This window comes from Carettochelys insculpta, chromosome 16 (assembly GCF_033958435.1).
Source record: "Carettochelys insculpta isolate YL-2023 chromosome 16, ASM3395843v1, whole genome shotgun sequence".
NCBI lineage: Eukaryota > Metazoa > Chordata > Testudines > Carettochelyidae > Carettochelys > Carettochelys insculpta.
The window spans coordinates 37129112-37144972 of NC_134152.1; the positions used below are offsets into that span (position 1 = coordinate 37129112).

The 15861-nt window shown below is 43.8% G+C and overlaps 1 protein-coding gene across 6 annotated transcripts in view; it reads right to left on the minus strand.

Moving 5' to 3' along the window:
- Positions 1 to 8628, minus strand: part of ARHGAP17 (Rho GTPase activating protein 17) — a 66964-nt gene extending 58336 nt beyond the window's left edge. For 5 of the 6 annotated variants that reach the window (XR_012647813.1, XM_075011252.1, XM_075011248.1 and 2 more), the window contains exon 1: positions 8479 to 8628. Coding sequence is in view for 4 of the 6 variants with exons in the window: in XM_075011252.1 (XP_074867353.1) it covers positions 8479 to 8531 (53 nt within the window). In the remaining 2 variants the exon portion in view is untranslated. The remainder of the gene's footprint in view (positions 1 to 8478) is intronic. The other variant, XM_075011251.1, reaches the window with a different exon arrangement.
- Between the last annotated feature and the right edge of the window lie 7233 nt (positions 8629 to 15861).

Sequence of the window (15861 nt, forward strand, 5' to 3'; positions counted from 1 at the left end):
AAGCTAAAAACAACTCTAAAATTACAAAGCAAGCAAACAATAAAACTAACAATTTTGTTCATTAGTTATTGAAAGATGTCTATTCCGAACAGGCAACATTCCTCATATCCTTAAGTCCTGGATCTTAGCTCAGTTGTCTGAAATACCAGACAACTAAATACCTTTCATTATGTCTTCCCAATAACGGATTGTCAGTTGTAAAAAGTCTACAAAACAATTCTTTATTATGATCTATTTTTGAGTAGCACATTTTAAATATTCTTCCACAGGAAACAAAAATATTTTACTAAGAAAAAAATAGTAAGACCATCAGTGAACCAAAACAAGATCAGAGGCCAGTTCTGCTCTGGTAAAAAACAGCTGAGAAAAAACAAAGCAGTTAGTTTGAAAGTTCACAAACAGAGAGTACATAAAAAGAGGGATGTGCATAGAGGATTTGACTCACCACAGGACATCCCCTTTTGGAGGCTAGCTCTGTCTCTTTTCACTTCCTCTTTCCCCCCTTCCACCCCTCCCACCTACAGAGGAGCAGAATGGCTGCTCCATAACTCAGCCCCTCTGGCCAGGTCACATTGATTTGCCCTTCCAGAGGAGTTTTTACAGGTTTCACAGCACAAGCAGCGTCAGGCATTCCTCATACCCTACACCCTGTATCATTCCTGCAGTGACTTAGGTGGTCTCCCCATTCACTACTGCAAGAAATACCACTTTGCAGTGGAGAGGAGGGAAACCCAGGCCCACCCTCTATTCTGGTTTCAAATGACTGGCCTTAGGGTGAGAAGTTAAGGTCTGGGTCAGAGCTCGGTGACCAAAACAGCAAGAGCCATTTTTGATGGTTTGGTAAACTCAGAAATTCAACAGCTGCCATGTATATGAACACAAGATGGTCATTAATAAAGAACATCAAACCAGACTTTTTGTAACCCCTATTTTAAGAACAGCGCACACACAATGATTTGAACTGCAGGACATTAACGAACTTTCTGCATATTCTATTTCCTCATACCTTATGTATGTGTCTGTACCACTGTCTTCCTGATTTCACTCCCGAACCTTCCCTCTCTCTGGAGGACACTACGACCATGGCCATGCCATCTCTTTTGGAGGGGGCATGTTAATGAGGCAGTTCGGAAGATGCTAATGATTTCAAATTGCAGATTGACAGTGTGGGCAGATTCAAAATAAGTGCCCCATTTCGACATTCCCTTACTCGCATAAAATCCCTCTGTGTTTTAGCATACCAAATCTCAATGCATTCCAGATCAGACACACTCACTTTCAGCTTATTACAATAAATATTGGGATAGGGAGGCAAACCATGACCAGCTGCCTCAGACTGAAGTTTAATTTTCATCTTAACATGGAACCCAAGTGAGAGACCGAAAAGTTAAAGTACACACTCAACATTCCCATAAAACTAGCAAGTTTTAAAAACAAGGGAGTTTTTAAGGATGCATAGTTAGTCTGTGAAACCCATTGACACTAAAGGAAGGCCAAGAAGTTAGGATTCAAAAACAGGATGGGCACTGATACGGTAACAAGAGCACCCAGGCTATGTCTACACTACAGAGATCTTTCAAAAGAAGCTCTTCTGGAAGATATTTCAAAAGAGCATTCACACACAAAAAAGCAGATTAAAAAAAAAGAGTGATCTGCTCTTTTGAAAGAGAACGTTCACACGGTCCCTGCTGCATGGATGCTGTCTTTCAAAAGAACAGGCCAGAGATCGAAATGAAAACGAAGACTGTTCTTTCGAAAGAAGGCACTTGTCCTGAAATGGGAGCAGAAGAGTGATTTTGAAAGGAACACTGCATTCTTTTGATTTACTTTCGAAAGAATGCTTTGTGTGTGTAGATGCCCCATAGGCTCTTTCTAAAGAGCCCCTTCTTTTGAAAGAACTTGCTAGTGTAAGGAAAGCCCCAGAGTAATGTTAATAAAAGCTATATTTTTGGAAAGGGTGCAATGTTGTTCAGCTTGAAAACTGAAAATATTCTCTGCTGAAGGGGACTAAGATGATGCTTCCTTTAATGGCAAATTATTTTAATAATTGCCTAGTAAAGAGTCACAACTTCCTGTTAAGTATCTGGCACTGTCCAATGTCAGATAGCGAATTCAGAATCAGGGTGGATAAAAATCAATTATTTTAAAATAAATAAAAAACAGATTTTTTAAAAAATGTATACCTAAAATATTAAGTTTCTCCCTCATTTAAAAATAAGCTACCAATTAAATTTCATCAAAAAATCCTACCCATACATTGATAGTCCCATGAAAATTAACTACTAGCTCTAGTCTGCCCAGCTTAACTACCAGCTCTTGCTTCTTGAAACTTCTGGACTTTGTTTCTCAGCAGATTAAAGTCACATGTGCAAAGACAGATACAGACTGGACAGGACTGTTGATCTATGTTTAAGTGATGATGGAGCTGGACCAAGCATGGCAGAAGAGTTAGTTAAGACACTATCTTAAAGACAGCGAGACAATATTGTACATAACAGTGAGGAGCAACCTAGGCTAGTGAGTGGGATGCATGAGTGGCCCTCAAGTTTGTTGTTACCAAGACAATCCCCTGAGACAGGGTAGTTTTGCCAACTGCATTTGCAGTTCTAGAATTTGCAAGGTGTGCCAACTGAACTGTAGCAGCACTCAGATTGGATGCAAAGGCAGCATATGGCTCTCAAAATGTTGTGCACAAGCAGCACACACCTTACTTCACATGCCTGTCATTTTTGTAATATCATGAAGAAAGAGACTACTTGGGCAAAAATCAGCAGAATCTGGCAATCCTGTGCATGGGAAATGATAAATAAAATGTCTCTTGGGTATACACAGAAGCCCAACTGGCCACCAGTTGCACACCACTGATACATAGGAAGGGTCAGAGGCAGAGCAGAAAGAAAAAGGGAAGATGTTATTCAGTCAGTACACACACAGCTTCCTATGTTCACCCACATTTTTTGCATACAAAAACTTATGTCTTCAGGGTCTCTTTTACACCCAATCTGGGAACTTTTTGAAGAAATTCCTTCCCTGGGTAAGAAAGGAAAATGTGTCAAGTGTAAGCAGTGCAAGAAGGAGAGGCAGAGAAAACTGTTTATTGGGAGAAAGTAATGATGATTTCTCTGAAGACAATTGTGAATTAAAAAAATTAAATTGTGAACTTAAATAATTGGTTTTGCAATGCATCGTTCTTCAAGACTCACTCTATGCTTTTTAGTATAGTAACAGAGATAGCCATGCTAGTCTATATACTAACAAAACAAAAAAAGCAGTCCAGTAGCACTTTAAAGACTAACAAAACAATTTATTAGGTGATGAGCTTTCGTGGGACAGACCCACTTCTTCAGACCCTAGCCATAGCAGAACTGACTCAATATTTAAGGCACAGAGAACCAAAAATAATAATCAAAGCTGACAAATCAGAAAAATATAATCAAGGTGAGCAAATCAGAGAGCAGAGGGGTAGAAGGTGGGGGGAGGGGTCAAGAATTAGATAAAGCCAAGTATGCATAAGAGCCCCTATAATGACCTAGCAAATTCCCATCTGGATGGGAATAACATAACTAAACTCAATGTAAAGGTCAGTTGTATGGACTATAGCTAATTTGGAAGAAAAGACCATTAATGTATTAAAACAGACATTTTTCTTAACACAACAATTGATTCCTCTAAAAAACAAATTGATTCTCAGTTGCCACACAAGATAAGGGGAAGCTGTACATACAGCCATCAGACATTATTTTTAGGAGTGTGGGAATACCTGGAAGTTCCAGAGGAAGTTATCACTGTCTATTCTTTCGTCATCTTTTCAGAGGACCACCTTTTCTGTTGGGGTATCATACAACCATCACCTTTAAATGATGGCTAGAGATAAAAATTAACATTTTAAATAAATCTTTAAAATGGTATTGCCTACAGTATGGTGGGGAGGTACACATAGCCAAACCTCAGTTTTTCCTCATTTCAGATGTTATGGTTGTGGAGATATAGGTCATGTTTTTTCTGGCCAACTGCTGCAGTAATGTCTGCCAGAGATGACAAAGAGCCTGAAAAAACAGCATTAATGTGTGAACCGAATTGTACCATTAATTTCAAAGGGAATCCACTCAAATCCAAAGAGTTTAAATATCAGCACTATGATATAATTCACAGATTTTCAAAACACATTTTTAAAAAAAGTAAATTTTATATGACAATTTCCAGGCTACTGAGCGACTGTGCATTTTGGATCCAGAAGTGGACAGTCTTTGGATGTACCATCAGACACTTCCCACCATCTCTACCCACTCAATAACCACAAACCAAGCTATGGGTGCTCATAAAAGTGTTCCCTTTTTGTAGGGACAGGACAGTGTTTTCATTTCACTGTATTCGGTATCATTATTGTGAGCTTTTTTCAGTTTCAAAGAAACAAGTGTGCAAATATTTAACATCCAGTGTTGAAAGTAATTCCTTAAAGTAAAAATTGTAAATCAAGAATTCTGATACATGCTGGACTTAATGGAGCATGCATGATTGATTTCCACAGAAGGGGGCTGAGTTTTAAAAGAAGAGGGTAACACTGATTTAGAAGTCCTGAACGCATATTACAAGCTACACAAATTACTTCCCCTATTACTAGAAGGTGGCAACTACATAATAGCACACTGGTCTCACATTCTGTGCTAAATGTGGTACAAAGAGTGATGTCTACTATAAAAGTATGCCAGCCAACATAGTAAAAAAGTCAGTTGTTACTTTCACCTAATGACTAATGATATCACCATACAGATTCTGCAGAAATAAGCTGCTGTTTTCTTGATGATATTTCAGTCATTCCATTTAATATGGATTTAAAAAGGAATAACCATGAGTTTGCAGAAAACAAAATTTATTTTCCTTGATCAATGATTTACAGCCGTCTAAATTGGTAAATCAGCATAGCATGCATGTTTATAGTTGAAAAGCATACGAAGGCTAAGAAATACATTTAGTTAACTACAGTTCCAGCTCTAAGTTATGTCTGAACCACAGTCTTGGGGTTAATGCTGCAGCCTGGTCTCAGTCTCTGTTTAAAGCTATAACCACAATGGACAACAATCAAGGTGCACTGTCCAAAGTGTGAAACACTGTCTCCATCCTTAACATCCCCACTTCTATTTAATTCTTTATGCCATTTGCAAAATAAGTGGTTTAATGCTCTTTGGAAACAGTCCATGTTTGCAACCCTTATACTCACAAGAAACATATTATAGGAGACACTGGTATCAGTGAATAAAAAAACGATATGGAAATATTTCCATTTAAAGTGTACAAGGAATTATGGTAAACATAACAAAAAGTTAAGAAAAATCTTGATGATCTTTGGACTTCATGACATGTTACTTTTTATAACTTTCACATCATTTTCAATTTTTTCAAACAAGACATTCTGTACATTCGTTTACATTTAATTAAACCAGTGATTTCACTATTCTAGGCACAGACTATTAACACAGCACAGGCTATCTGGCAGAGGAATGTGACTGATAGTCATGTTTATATGGTTACCACTCCCTGAGAATACGAGTAACGAAAACTTCAACAGCTGCAATGTCCATTGGACTCTAGCAATAAAGACATTTTTCAACTGCACTAGTCAAAGATCACCTTCAAGGCTGAAACTTATTTCTTAATGCTACATACAGTTGAGGATTCACACATTCTTTCCATCCTTTTATTCTAAAGTGGGAAGCTGTACGTGGCATTTGTGGGCTCGCATATATTACAATAACCCCAAGAAGCCCTGCTTAAGATCAGGCCCATTGTGCTACAAATTGTACAAACACTAGATATGATGCTTACCCCAAAATGCTAATACCCGAAGATGAGAGGTGAGATGAAGATGTGCGTCAGTAAAGTGAAAAAACAGAAGAAGCTTGAAATATCCCCATTTTATTATAATAAATTAAGAATCAGCTATCACTGACTCCCCCTCAAGCCATCACTAGTTGACATTTCTTATTGATTTTTTGTAGAAGTGGATCCTGAGGAGAGCGCATGTACTCTTTAGAGATACTCAGAACACAGACAAAAGTTGAGCCATGTTTGAAATGAACTTTTAGCTCAGAAAAGAAAAATTCTAACAAGAAATAACTTACTGTAAAGCTATAAATCTATCTTAAAAGAACGCTATATCACATTTCAGTATGTACAGATGACACTAAGTTATGCTTCCATACATGAATATTGCTTTACAGTAAAAAAGCAGAAACTAGGCCAAAGTGAAAGCACTTTGATTCTTGCACTTTGATTTTTCCAGATGCCTGATTTCTCTGCCAAGTAAGAATGACCCTTATTTGTGCAGCCTGAGTCTTCTTGAAAAATATCAAAGTTAGAATTAGGAGAGAGTAAGAACAAACAAAATTAGCATGAAGTTACAGGAAATGAAAGTGAGAAAGTTAAACAATATGGGCTTGTCTATACTAGCTCCCTACTTCGAAGGGAGGATGGTAAGTAGGGTGTTGGGAGTTTATTAACGAAGTGCTGCAGTGCATATGCAGCACTTCATTAAGCTAATTGCCCCCCACGGCAACTCCGAAGTGTTAAACTTTTAAGTGCCGGCTCGCATGTAGCCACGGCTCACCCACCAGTACTTTGAAGTGCCCAGGGTACTTCAAAGTCCCTTTACTCGTCAAAAACATGCAAGCCAGCACTTTGAAGTTTAACATTTTGGAGCTGCCATTCGCGCAGGGGTGTCACTTCATTAATAAACTCTCAACACCTTACTTACCATGCTCCCTTCGAAGTAGGGAACTAATGTAGATAAGCCCTATGTGAACAGGAAGCGAAGAATGCAAATAATTCTGTAGGAACTTTGTGTAGCCCTACTCATGTCAAAGAACTGTGCTACCATATTTACAGCGAATCCAAGTAGTAAAAAGTCCTTACTCTTTTGCATCAGTATAATACAGCTCCAAGAGATCAGAGGTTTTGCTTCCTTGTGTTTACACATCAAATTACACTACTGAAAAACAATATACTGATAGGCCAGCCATACCTGAGAAGCAACACTTTAACACAAACTAGTTTTAAACTCCTAGCACCCTAGAGGTGACAATGAGTAATCACAATAGCTATGAAACATACGACCTAGTGCACATTTTCCTGCTTTGTTTTATATTTATATTAGCCAATCTCATAAAACAGATATAATAATATAGATGTGAAAAGAGCATAAAATCCTTGATAATATGATACAGTAGCACAAAGAACAGAATTATCACACCCACTATTTCAAGAAGTAGAACGTCCAAAGTCACTTTCATTATCAACATCGGATAAGGACGGCATACACATTTGGACCAGCAATATACAGAAGTCTCAAGTGGCATCCAGAAGAAATGAAGTGTCTTATGTTATAAAAGTACGGTAAGAATCACAAAACTGTGTTTTTACTAGAACTGCCAGAAACCGGGAGAAAGTATATTCATGATATTGAGGATATCTATGGACCTGTCCCCTTCCACACATTTTACCAGACCAAATCCAACAGATGCTACCTATTAAGGACAGTGTGTCCCATGCTGTACTGTGACAATCCCCTAAGAATGCTTCTTTGAACCAAGTATCAGAGGGGTGGCCGTGTTAGTCTGTATCTACAAAAACAACAAGAAGTCCTGTGGCACCTAATGGACTAACAGATATTTTAGAGCATAAGCTTTCATGGGCAAAGATGTGTTGGGCTGAGCAGGATGCAAGACTGGCTTAGTGAAAGGCTGTGATCAGCTCTCCTAATTGGGAGAGCTTTGCATGGTTGGCTTAGTGAAAGCCTTTGTCTACTGGGTGTTTTTAGATGTGCACTTGGTTTAGAAAAACAACGAGAAGTCCTGTGGTACCTTATGGACTAACATATTTTGGAACATAAGCTTTCATGGGCAAAGACCCATCCATTAAAGCTTATGCTCCAAAATATCTGTTGGTCCATAAGGTACCACAGGACTTCTCGTTGTTTCTCTAAACCAAGCACTTATCTAAAAACACCCTATAGACACAGCCTTTCACTAAGTCAACCCTGCTAAGTCCTCCCAATTAGGAGAGCTGATCTCAGCAAAGGGCTGACAAGTACTATTGGTCCGAAAAACCGTAGGGAGTCTAGCGAGCTGAGTAGCAGCAGATTTGGTAACCCAGTGCTTAAAGGGCTCCTCCCAGAGACCGTGCTCAATTAAAAAGCAATATTTCGGCCAAGTCAGGGACCCTCTACAGCACAGCCGGACAGTCACTCCCTGGGCTAGCCAGTGCCCAAGGCAGTTTTACTGGAAGCTCACGGGGAGCAACCCCGCCAGCCCCCCACCATGGCCACCGCCCGCACAGCCAAGGGGCTGGCTGGCATCCCTCCGCAACGGCGCTCCAGCCGGCCGGGCTCCTGCGGGGGGGGAGGGGGGGAGGGGAGACAGCGCCGCCCCCCGCCAGCGGTTCATGGGGCCTGCGCGCGCCCCGGGCTGGGTGAGGGGCTCGTACCTGCCCACAGTCTGGTTCGCCAGCAGCCTCATGCGGTTGAACTGCTTCTTCATGGCGGCGGCGGCTTCTGTCTTTGCGCCTTCCGGGGAAACGTTGCGGCCGACCCCGGCCTGCTCCCAGCGGCGCCTCCCGCCCCACACACCCAGCCGGCCGTCCCCTCCGGAAGCCGCCACCACCACTTCCGGCGCCGCCTTCCCGAGAAGCGAGTCACGTGGCTGCCAGCGTCATGTGACCCAGACCCCGGCCTTGGGGGCAGCGTCCGAGCGCTGAGACTGGAGAGCGCGGCGAGACTCGGATGAGGGTCACGTGGGGGAGGTTCACCTCCGGGCACCCGGAAGGAGGCCGCTGGCGGCTCCAGTGCGTCCCGCTCAGCCCGAGCCCGAAACGGCTGGCCAGGAGCGGGGCTGCCCTCCCCCAGCCGGGAGCGCCCAGCGCCTGGGGGCCTTGCCCCGGGCCTGCTCGGTAGTGACCCTCAGGCCCCGGCCTGCGCTCCCGGGGTTTAAGAGTTGCCACCCTGCTGTTTCCACAATAAGGGCCCTTGGCACCCTGCCTTCATATCATTTCAGGCTGTGAAGGTCAAGAGTGTAGCAAGTATCGGGGGTTGCCTCGCTAGCCTGTATCCGCAGAAACTACGGGAAGTCCTGTGGCACCTTGTAGTCTAACAGCTATTTTGGAGCTTGAGCTTTCGTGGGCAAAGACCCACTGAGGGACTGGTCTTTGCCTACAAAGGCTTATGCTTGAAAATATCTGTTGGTCTGTAAGGTGCCACAGGACTTCCTGTTGTTTTTGCAGATACAGACTAACACGGTTACCCCTCTGATATTTGTATGTAATGTTCCCCACTGTTTAGGTGTGTACAAATCATGTAATTTAGTTTAAATCTGTTTGCACTTTTTGTTAATAAAATGAACATAGAACAAAACAGGGCTCACTTCATGATTACCTCTTCTATTTCCCTCTGTGACGGCTGATATTAGCAGCTGTTAGAAGACAGGAAAATGGGCTAGATGGACCTTTTAACTGATCTAGTATGGCTGTTTTTATGTTCTTCATAACAATTACCTGCATTTTGGGGGGCATTGCTGGTTTTTGCAGCATTCAGTGATTCTTAAATTTTCTTGAAAATGAAAATAATGACAATGAGAACTAATGGACATCCCTTGGAATAAGGGATTCTTGGCAGCCCTAACAAGTAGCTTTTAGCAGGGTGCAGTAATGCTACAAAAGAGGTGTAAGAGCAGGAAATGAATGTGTGCTGTGCTTAGGTGTAATTCGGTGAGGCATAATTACTGTGTTTGAGTTGGTATTTGCCCAGGGTGCTAGGGCTCAAGACTTGCCAGAAGTGCAATCTCGAATATACTTTAAACAAGTGCTTACCATCTTATTTTACACCCTGAGTTGCACCACTGTCTACAGTACTTGCTCTGTAAAACCAAATGCCCATTGGTCTCCCATGTTACCTTTCATTAAGAATCTATATTTAAGAAAAGAAAACAAAATAACCTAATGCAGCAAAAGTAGAAATCTACTGCAATAACTTATTTATACATCAGTATTCCTCAATGGCTCTGAAAAATATTACAGGTGTTCAACAGATAAAGAACAATTCCATCCTCTAGATACAAAACCACTGTTCTTTTAGATGACTTTTATCAGAGAGGTAGCTGAGTTAGTCTGTATCTTCAGAAACAAGGGCTACGTCTACACGTGCAGCCAACATCGAAATAGTCTATTTCGATGAATAACGTCTACACGTCCTCCAGGGCCAGCAACGTCGATGTTCAACTTCGACGTTGCTCAGCCCAACATCGAAATAGGCACAGCAAGGGAACGTCTACACGTCAAAGTAGCACACATCGAAATAGGGATGCCAGGCACAGCTGCAGACAGGGTCACAGGGCGGACTCAACAGCAAGCCGCTCCCTTAAAGGGCCCCTCCCAGACACAGTTGCACTAAACAACACAAGATACACAGAGCTGACAACTGGTTGCAGACCCTGTGCCTGCAGCATAGATCCCCAGCTGCCGCAGAAGCAGCCAGAAGCCCTGGGCTAAGGGCTGCTGCCCACGGTGACCATAGAGCCCCGCAGGGGCTGGAGAGAGAGCATCTCTCAACCCCCCAGCTGATGGCCGCCATGGAGGACCCAGCAATTTCGACGTTGCGGGACGCAGATCGTCTACACGGTCCCTACTTCGACGATGAACGTCGAAGTAGGGCGCTATTCCTATCTCCTCATGAGGTTAGCGACTTCGACGTCTCGCCGCCTAACGTCGAAGTTAACTTCGAAATAGCGCCCGACGCGTGTAGACGCGACGGGCGCTATTTCGAAGTTGGTGCCGCTACTTCGAAGTAGAGTGCACGTGTAGACGCAGCTAAGAAGTCCTGTGGCACTTTATGGACTAACATATTTTGGAGCATAAGCTTTCATGGGCAAAGACCCACTTCGTCAGATGCATCTGACAAAGCGAGTCTTTTTCCATGAAAGCTTATGCTCCAAAATAGCTGTTAGAATATAAAGTACCACAGGACTTCTTGTTGTTTTAGATGACATTATTATCTTTGTTTTAACAGTAGTGTTTAGAGGTACCAGTTAAGACCAGGGCACCGTTGTACGTGTTATTTTAATAAGAGAATCCCAGAAGGGTTTACAAAATCTAACAAGGAAATAAAGGTGTAAGGGGAAAGGGGGTTCAAGGTTGTCCAGCAGGTCAGGAGCAATACTGGAATAGACTCGGTCTCCTGATTCCCATTACAGCACCTTATCTACTTTTGCATCCTAAATATAAAGTATATTGTGAACAGATGGATAATTTATTTAAATTCAGAGACTGTATTATCCCCTGCAGGAGAAAAATAAATGCCAGTGATGTGCAGAGAGATTCTGAGCAGAGTCACTCATAAACAGTGGAAGTTACTTACATAATCTGTAAGGAGAACCATGCCATAAAAAGGATTCCGGAACATGAAAAGTTTCGGTGGGATCAGCTCTGGAATGCTATTGGGCTGTGCAGAAGTTTGCAGAAGTGTAAGCACTTAGAGAAAACTGAATTTTCTTCTTTTGTAATATGGCTTCTGGAGTATGAGGCTAGTCAGTCCTATTTAATGTACATAGTGATAGTACCTACTGGGCCTTCTGGGTCAGTCTCTTTTGTGCCAGACACTATATAAATACATTGAAAACAATAGTTCTTTCCCCAGAAAGTATATAGCCTGAAAGCCCCATGAGTTAGAGACTCAGCATAGCACCATATTGGTGACCTCAGCATGTATGGACAAGACTTTCCTGCTGGTGCTTTCCTCCAGCTTGAGGTCAGGCCAACAGCTGGAGGTCTGAGTCTATTGGTGGTCTGTCATGTCCGATGATGATGTCTTGAGCTTGCACAGGCTCATTGGTTGTGGATTCACATGTGGCTGAGGAGTCCAAGCCTTGAACGGCACAGGCGTTCACAGTAGGGGTAAGAGAATTGTTCTGGCTCTGTCGGTGCAGCTGCTGCTGTTGCTTTCCTCCTCTCATAAGCATCAATCAGGCGTATGAGTGGCTGCTCTTCAAAGTTGTCATATGTGTGTCATATGAGAGCATGCCAGCCTGTTTGGTCTTCTGTATGTTGCTCTAGCTGCTTTGGCTTTAATCCAGCATAAGCAATGTTGGCCTTCACGCAGTCTTTATACCTCTTGCGAGGCCTACATTGATTCCTTTTGCCCTGGGAGAGTTCACCATAGAGGAGTTCCTTTGGGATTCCTGACTCCTCCATTCATATGACGTGCCCTGTCCAGTGAAGCTGGGCTTTCAGAATCATGGCTTGGATGCTTGTGGTTCCTGCTCTGTCAAAGACTTCCAGGTTTGTGACTCTGTTGTGCCATCGAATGTGCAGGACTGACCTCAGGCTCCGTGTGTGGAAGCGCTCCAGCAGTTTCACATGTTTTCTGTACAAGGTCCAGGTTTCACATCCATAAAGAAGACTGTTCAGGACTACAGCCTTGTACTCTTTCAGTTTAGTGGACTGTCAGATATTGTGCTGATTGAACACTCGTGCTCTCAGACATCCTAGTGCCTGGTTGGCCTGGCAGATCCTGGCATTGATTTCTTTGTCAAGCCTTGTCATTGGCTATCACGCTGCCAAGGTACTTGTCTACTGTTTTTAACTCTGTTCCTTCAATAGATGTTGAAGCGGGGAGGGCAGCAGATCCTGGAGCAGGCTGAAACAGTACCTGGGCCTTTCCTAGGCTGATGATGGTCAAACCAAAGAGGCGAGTGGCTTCAGCAAACTTGCTGACGATTAGCTGGAGATCAGATTCCTTGTGTGCCGTAAGCGCACAGTCGTCAGCCAAAAGGGCTTCAAGGATGAGCCTCTCAAGTATCTTGGTTTTAGCATTCAAACGACAAAGGTCAAAAAGTGACCCATCAAGCCTGTACTTCATGTAGACTCCATTGTCCAGGTCCCTAACTGCATGGCTGAGGACGCACGTGAAAAAGAGATTGAATAACACTGGGGCCAGCACGCTCTCTTGCTTCATGCCATTGGATATCTCAAATGGATCTGAGGACTCACTATTCAAAAGAGCAAAGCCAGTTATGTCATTGTGGAACAGGTGTATGAGGTTAACGAATCTTCTAGGACAGCCGAATTTTGACAGAATAATCCACAGGGCGTCTCTGTTGATGGTGTCAGATGACTTGGTCAGGTCTATAAAGACAGCATATAGAACCACGTTCTGCTCTATGCAATTTCCCTGGACCTGATGAACAGCAAAGGTCACGTCAATGGTGCTGTGGCCTGGGTGGAAACCACACTGTTCCTGGGGTAGGTTCTCCTCTGAGATGCTGGTGATCAGAAGGTTGAGGATGACTCGAGCCAAGATCTTCCCAGTAGTAGAGAGAACGGAGATGCCCCAGTAATACCCACAGTTAGCTTTGTTGCCCTTGTTCTTGAAAAACAAGATGATTGTGGCATCCCTAAAGTCTTTGGGCATGTCTTCTTCCCAGATGCTGGTCAAAATGCTGTGAAAGGCTTCAAGTGACACTGGTCCTGCTGCCTTGAAAATTTCAGAAGGGGTACCATCCATCCCAGGGGCTTTGCCAGAGCTGGTCTGGCTGATGGCCTTTTTGACCTCATCCATTGCAGGGGGCAGGTCAAAACTGTCTATCGTGGGTTTCTGAGAGATCAGGTTTAGGGCCACAAGGTCAACAAGGGAGGGCCTGTTGAGAAGGTCGCTGAAGTGCTCTCTCCACCTATCATTGATGTGCTGTTCTCCCTCAGGAGAGTCATACCATCTGCAGACAGGGGAGGTGTAGTAGTTGGCTTTGAAGGTCCATATACATCTTTGATAGCACCGAAGAACATTTTGGAGTTCTTGGTGTCAGTGTAGTATTGCACTTTGTCAGTTTTTCTCTCCCACCACTCATCCTGCATTTTGCGAAGTGCAGTCTGTGCCTGACTCTGAAGGTGCTTGAAATGGTCATGTTTGGAGATTGAGGACTGATTGTTTTGCCATAGCAGAAATGCGTTCTGTTTTTCCTCTAAGATCTTCATGATGGTCTCGTCATTTTTGTCAAACCAGTCTTGGTGAGCTCTCTTTTTTAGTCCTAGTCTTGACTTGGCTGACTCCGTCACCAGGGTTTTAAACTAGTCCCAATTTTGTGTTGGGCCTCCAGTCAGAGGTCCATGGGACGTCAGCATTTTGTCAAGGTGGGGTGTGAATTGTTCACAATGACCAGTATGTTGCAGCTTCCCAGTGTTGAAGGAGGGTCTGACAACCTTGAGCTTCTTGTGGTGCAGTGGTGTGATGTGCAGCATAATGACAGATCTGACGAGTCTATGATCAGTCCAGCACTCAGCTCCCCGCATGGCCCTGGTAATCTTAACATCACAAATATCCTGCCTGTGACTGATGACATAGTCAATCAAGTGTCACTGTTTTGATCTTGGGTGCATCCATATGGTCTTGTATTTATTGGCCTGCCTGAAGAGAGTGTTGGTAATCATCAGGTCATTTTCTGCATGCAAGCTCAGCAGAAGAAGGCCATTGGCATTCATGTTACCAATGCTGGGATGCCCCAGCACCCCTTTCCAGTTCCTACAGTCCTTGCCAACTCTGGCATTGAAGTCATCCAAGAGAAGAAGCTTGTCACTGGGAGGAGGTGCTTTCACAAGACATTCAAGGTCCTTGTAGAAACTCTCTTTTGCTTCACTGCTGCTGGTCAGAGTGGGGGCATAAGCACTGATGACTGTAATGTGGCAAGGAGTGTTGAGGGGGAAGTAGAGCTTGACCAAATGCTCACTGATTCAAGTTGGTAGGTCAGGAAGCTGGTGCAGAAATGATGTCTTAATGGGAAGTCCCACTCCGTGGATTACGTCTATGTTTTCTGGCCTGCCTTTCCAGAAGAAGGTATAACCTCCTTTTGGTTTGGAGATGGATCCTTCGTCTGCAAGTCTGGTCTCGCTCCGGGCAGCTAAGTCAATGTTATAGCATGCCAGTTCTCTTGCTATGAGGGCCATTCTTTTCTCAGGTCTCATAGTGTTCTCCCTGTCGAAGAGGGTGCGAATGTTCCAGGCTCCAAATATCATCTTTCTTTTCACTGTTTTTCGACCGCTGTGAAGGTAAAATTGTCAGCTACAGCATGCTGGCCAGTTTGGTTGGGACAAGCAATTTCTGGGACACCTTTTCTAGTCCCCTCCCTCATTTGAGGGTAAGCAGTGCTGCTCCCAAAAAGACCTGCTCAGTCGCCTGGGATGTTCCCAAATTCCTCTGTTGTTCTGGGGTCAGAGTCGAGCGACCAAAGTCCACAGGACACCTATGGGCAGGTTTAGAACTGCGACTCCCGGTGGTCAACTCCATCTGTTGCTTTGCTCTTCCCACATCACCGCAGGACTTTGAAGTAAACAGAAGATATAGAAGGATAAAGTGGACTAATAAAGTAGACTGATTTGAGAGATGAGAATGTGCAAAGAACCTGTGCGGGAGAATGTTTAAAGTGGAAAAGATGGTGCATGGGGCTGTTCCACTCTCCCGGCTTCAGAAACCTGGTTCCAGTGGTACAAAAAGTTGTCACGGCTGAAGACTTCCTCGGCTGCAGTGGATGGCTATGCTGTCTTCGGAACCTTGTCATGCCCTTCGCTCTCCACAGAGCGTTGCAGAGCCGCTTTCCTGGTTGTTGGATCCCGCTCTTGATCTCATCCGTCCAGTCCACCGGAGCCAACTTTTCATGCTGGGATAGGCAATTCCCTATCTCACCGAAGGTTTCAGACCTGTCGGGTACCCTCACCTGGTTTAGCCCACCTGTTGAAGCAGTTTATCAGGGTGTGGCCATTGCGCATGCTACAGCTTCTTGGAGCCATAGGTGAGAGCTGAGTACCAGGTGGGGACCACAGGTGCACAAACTG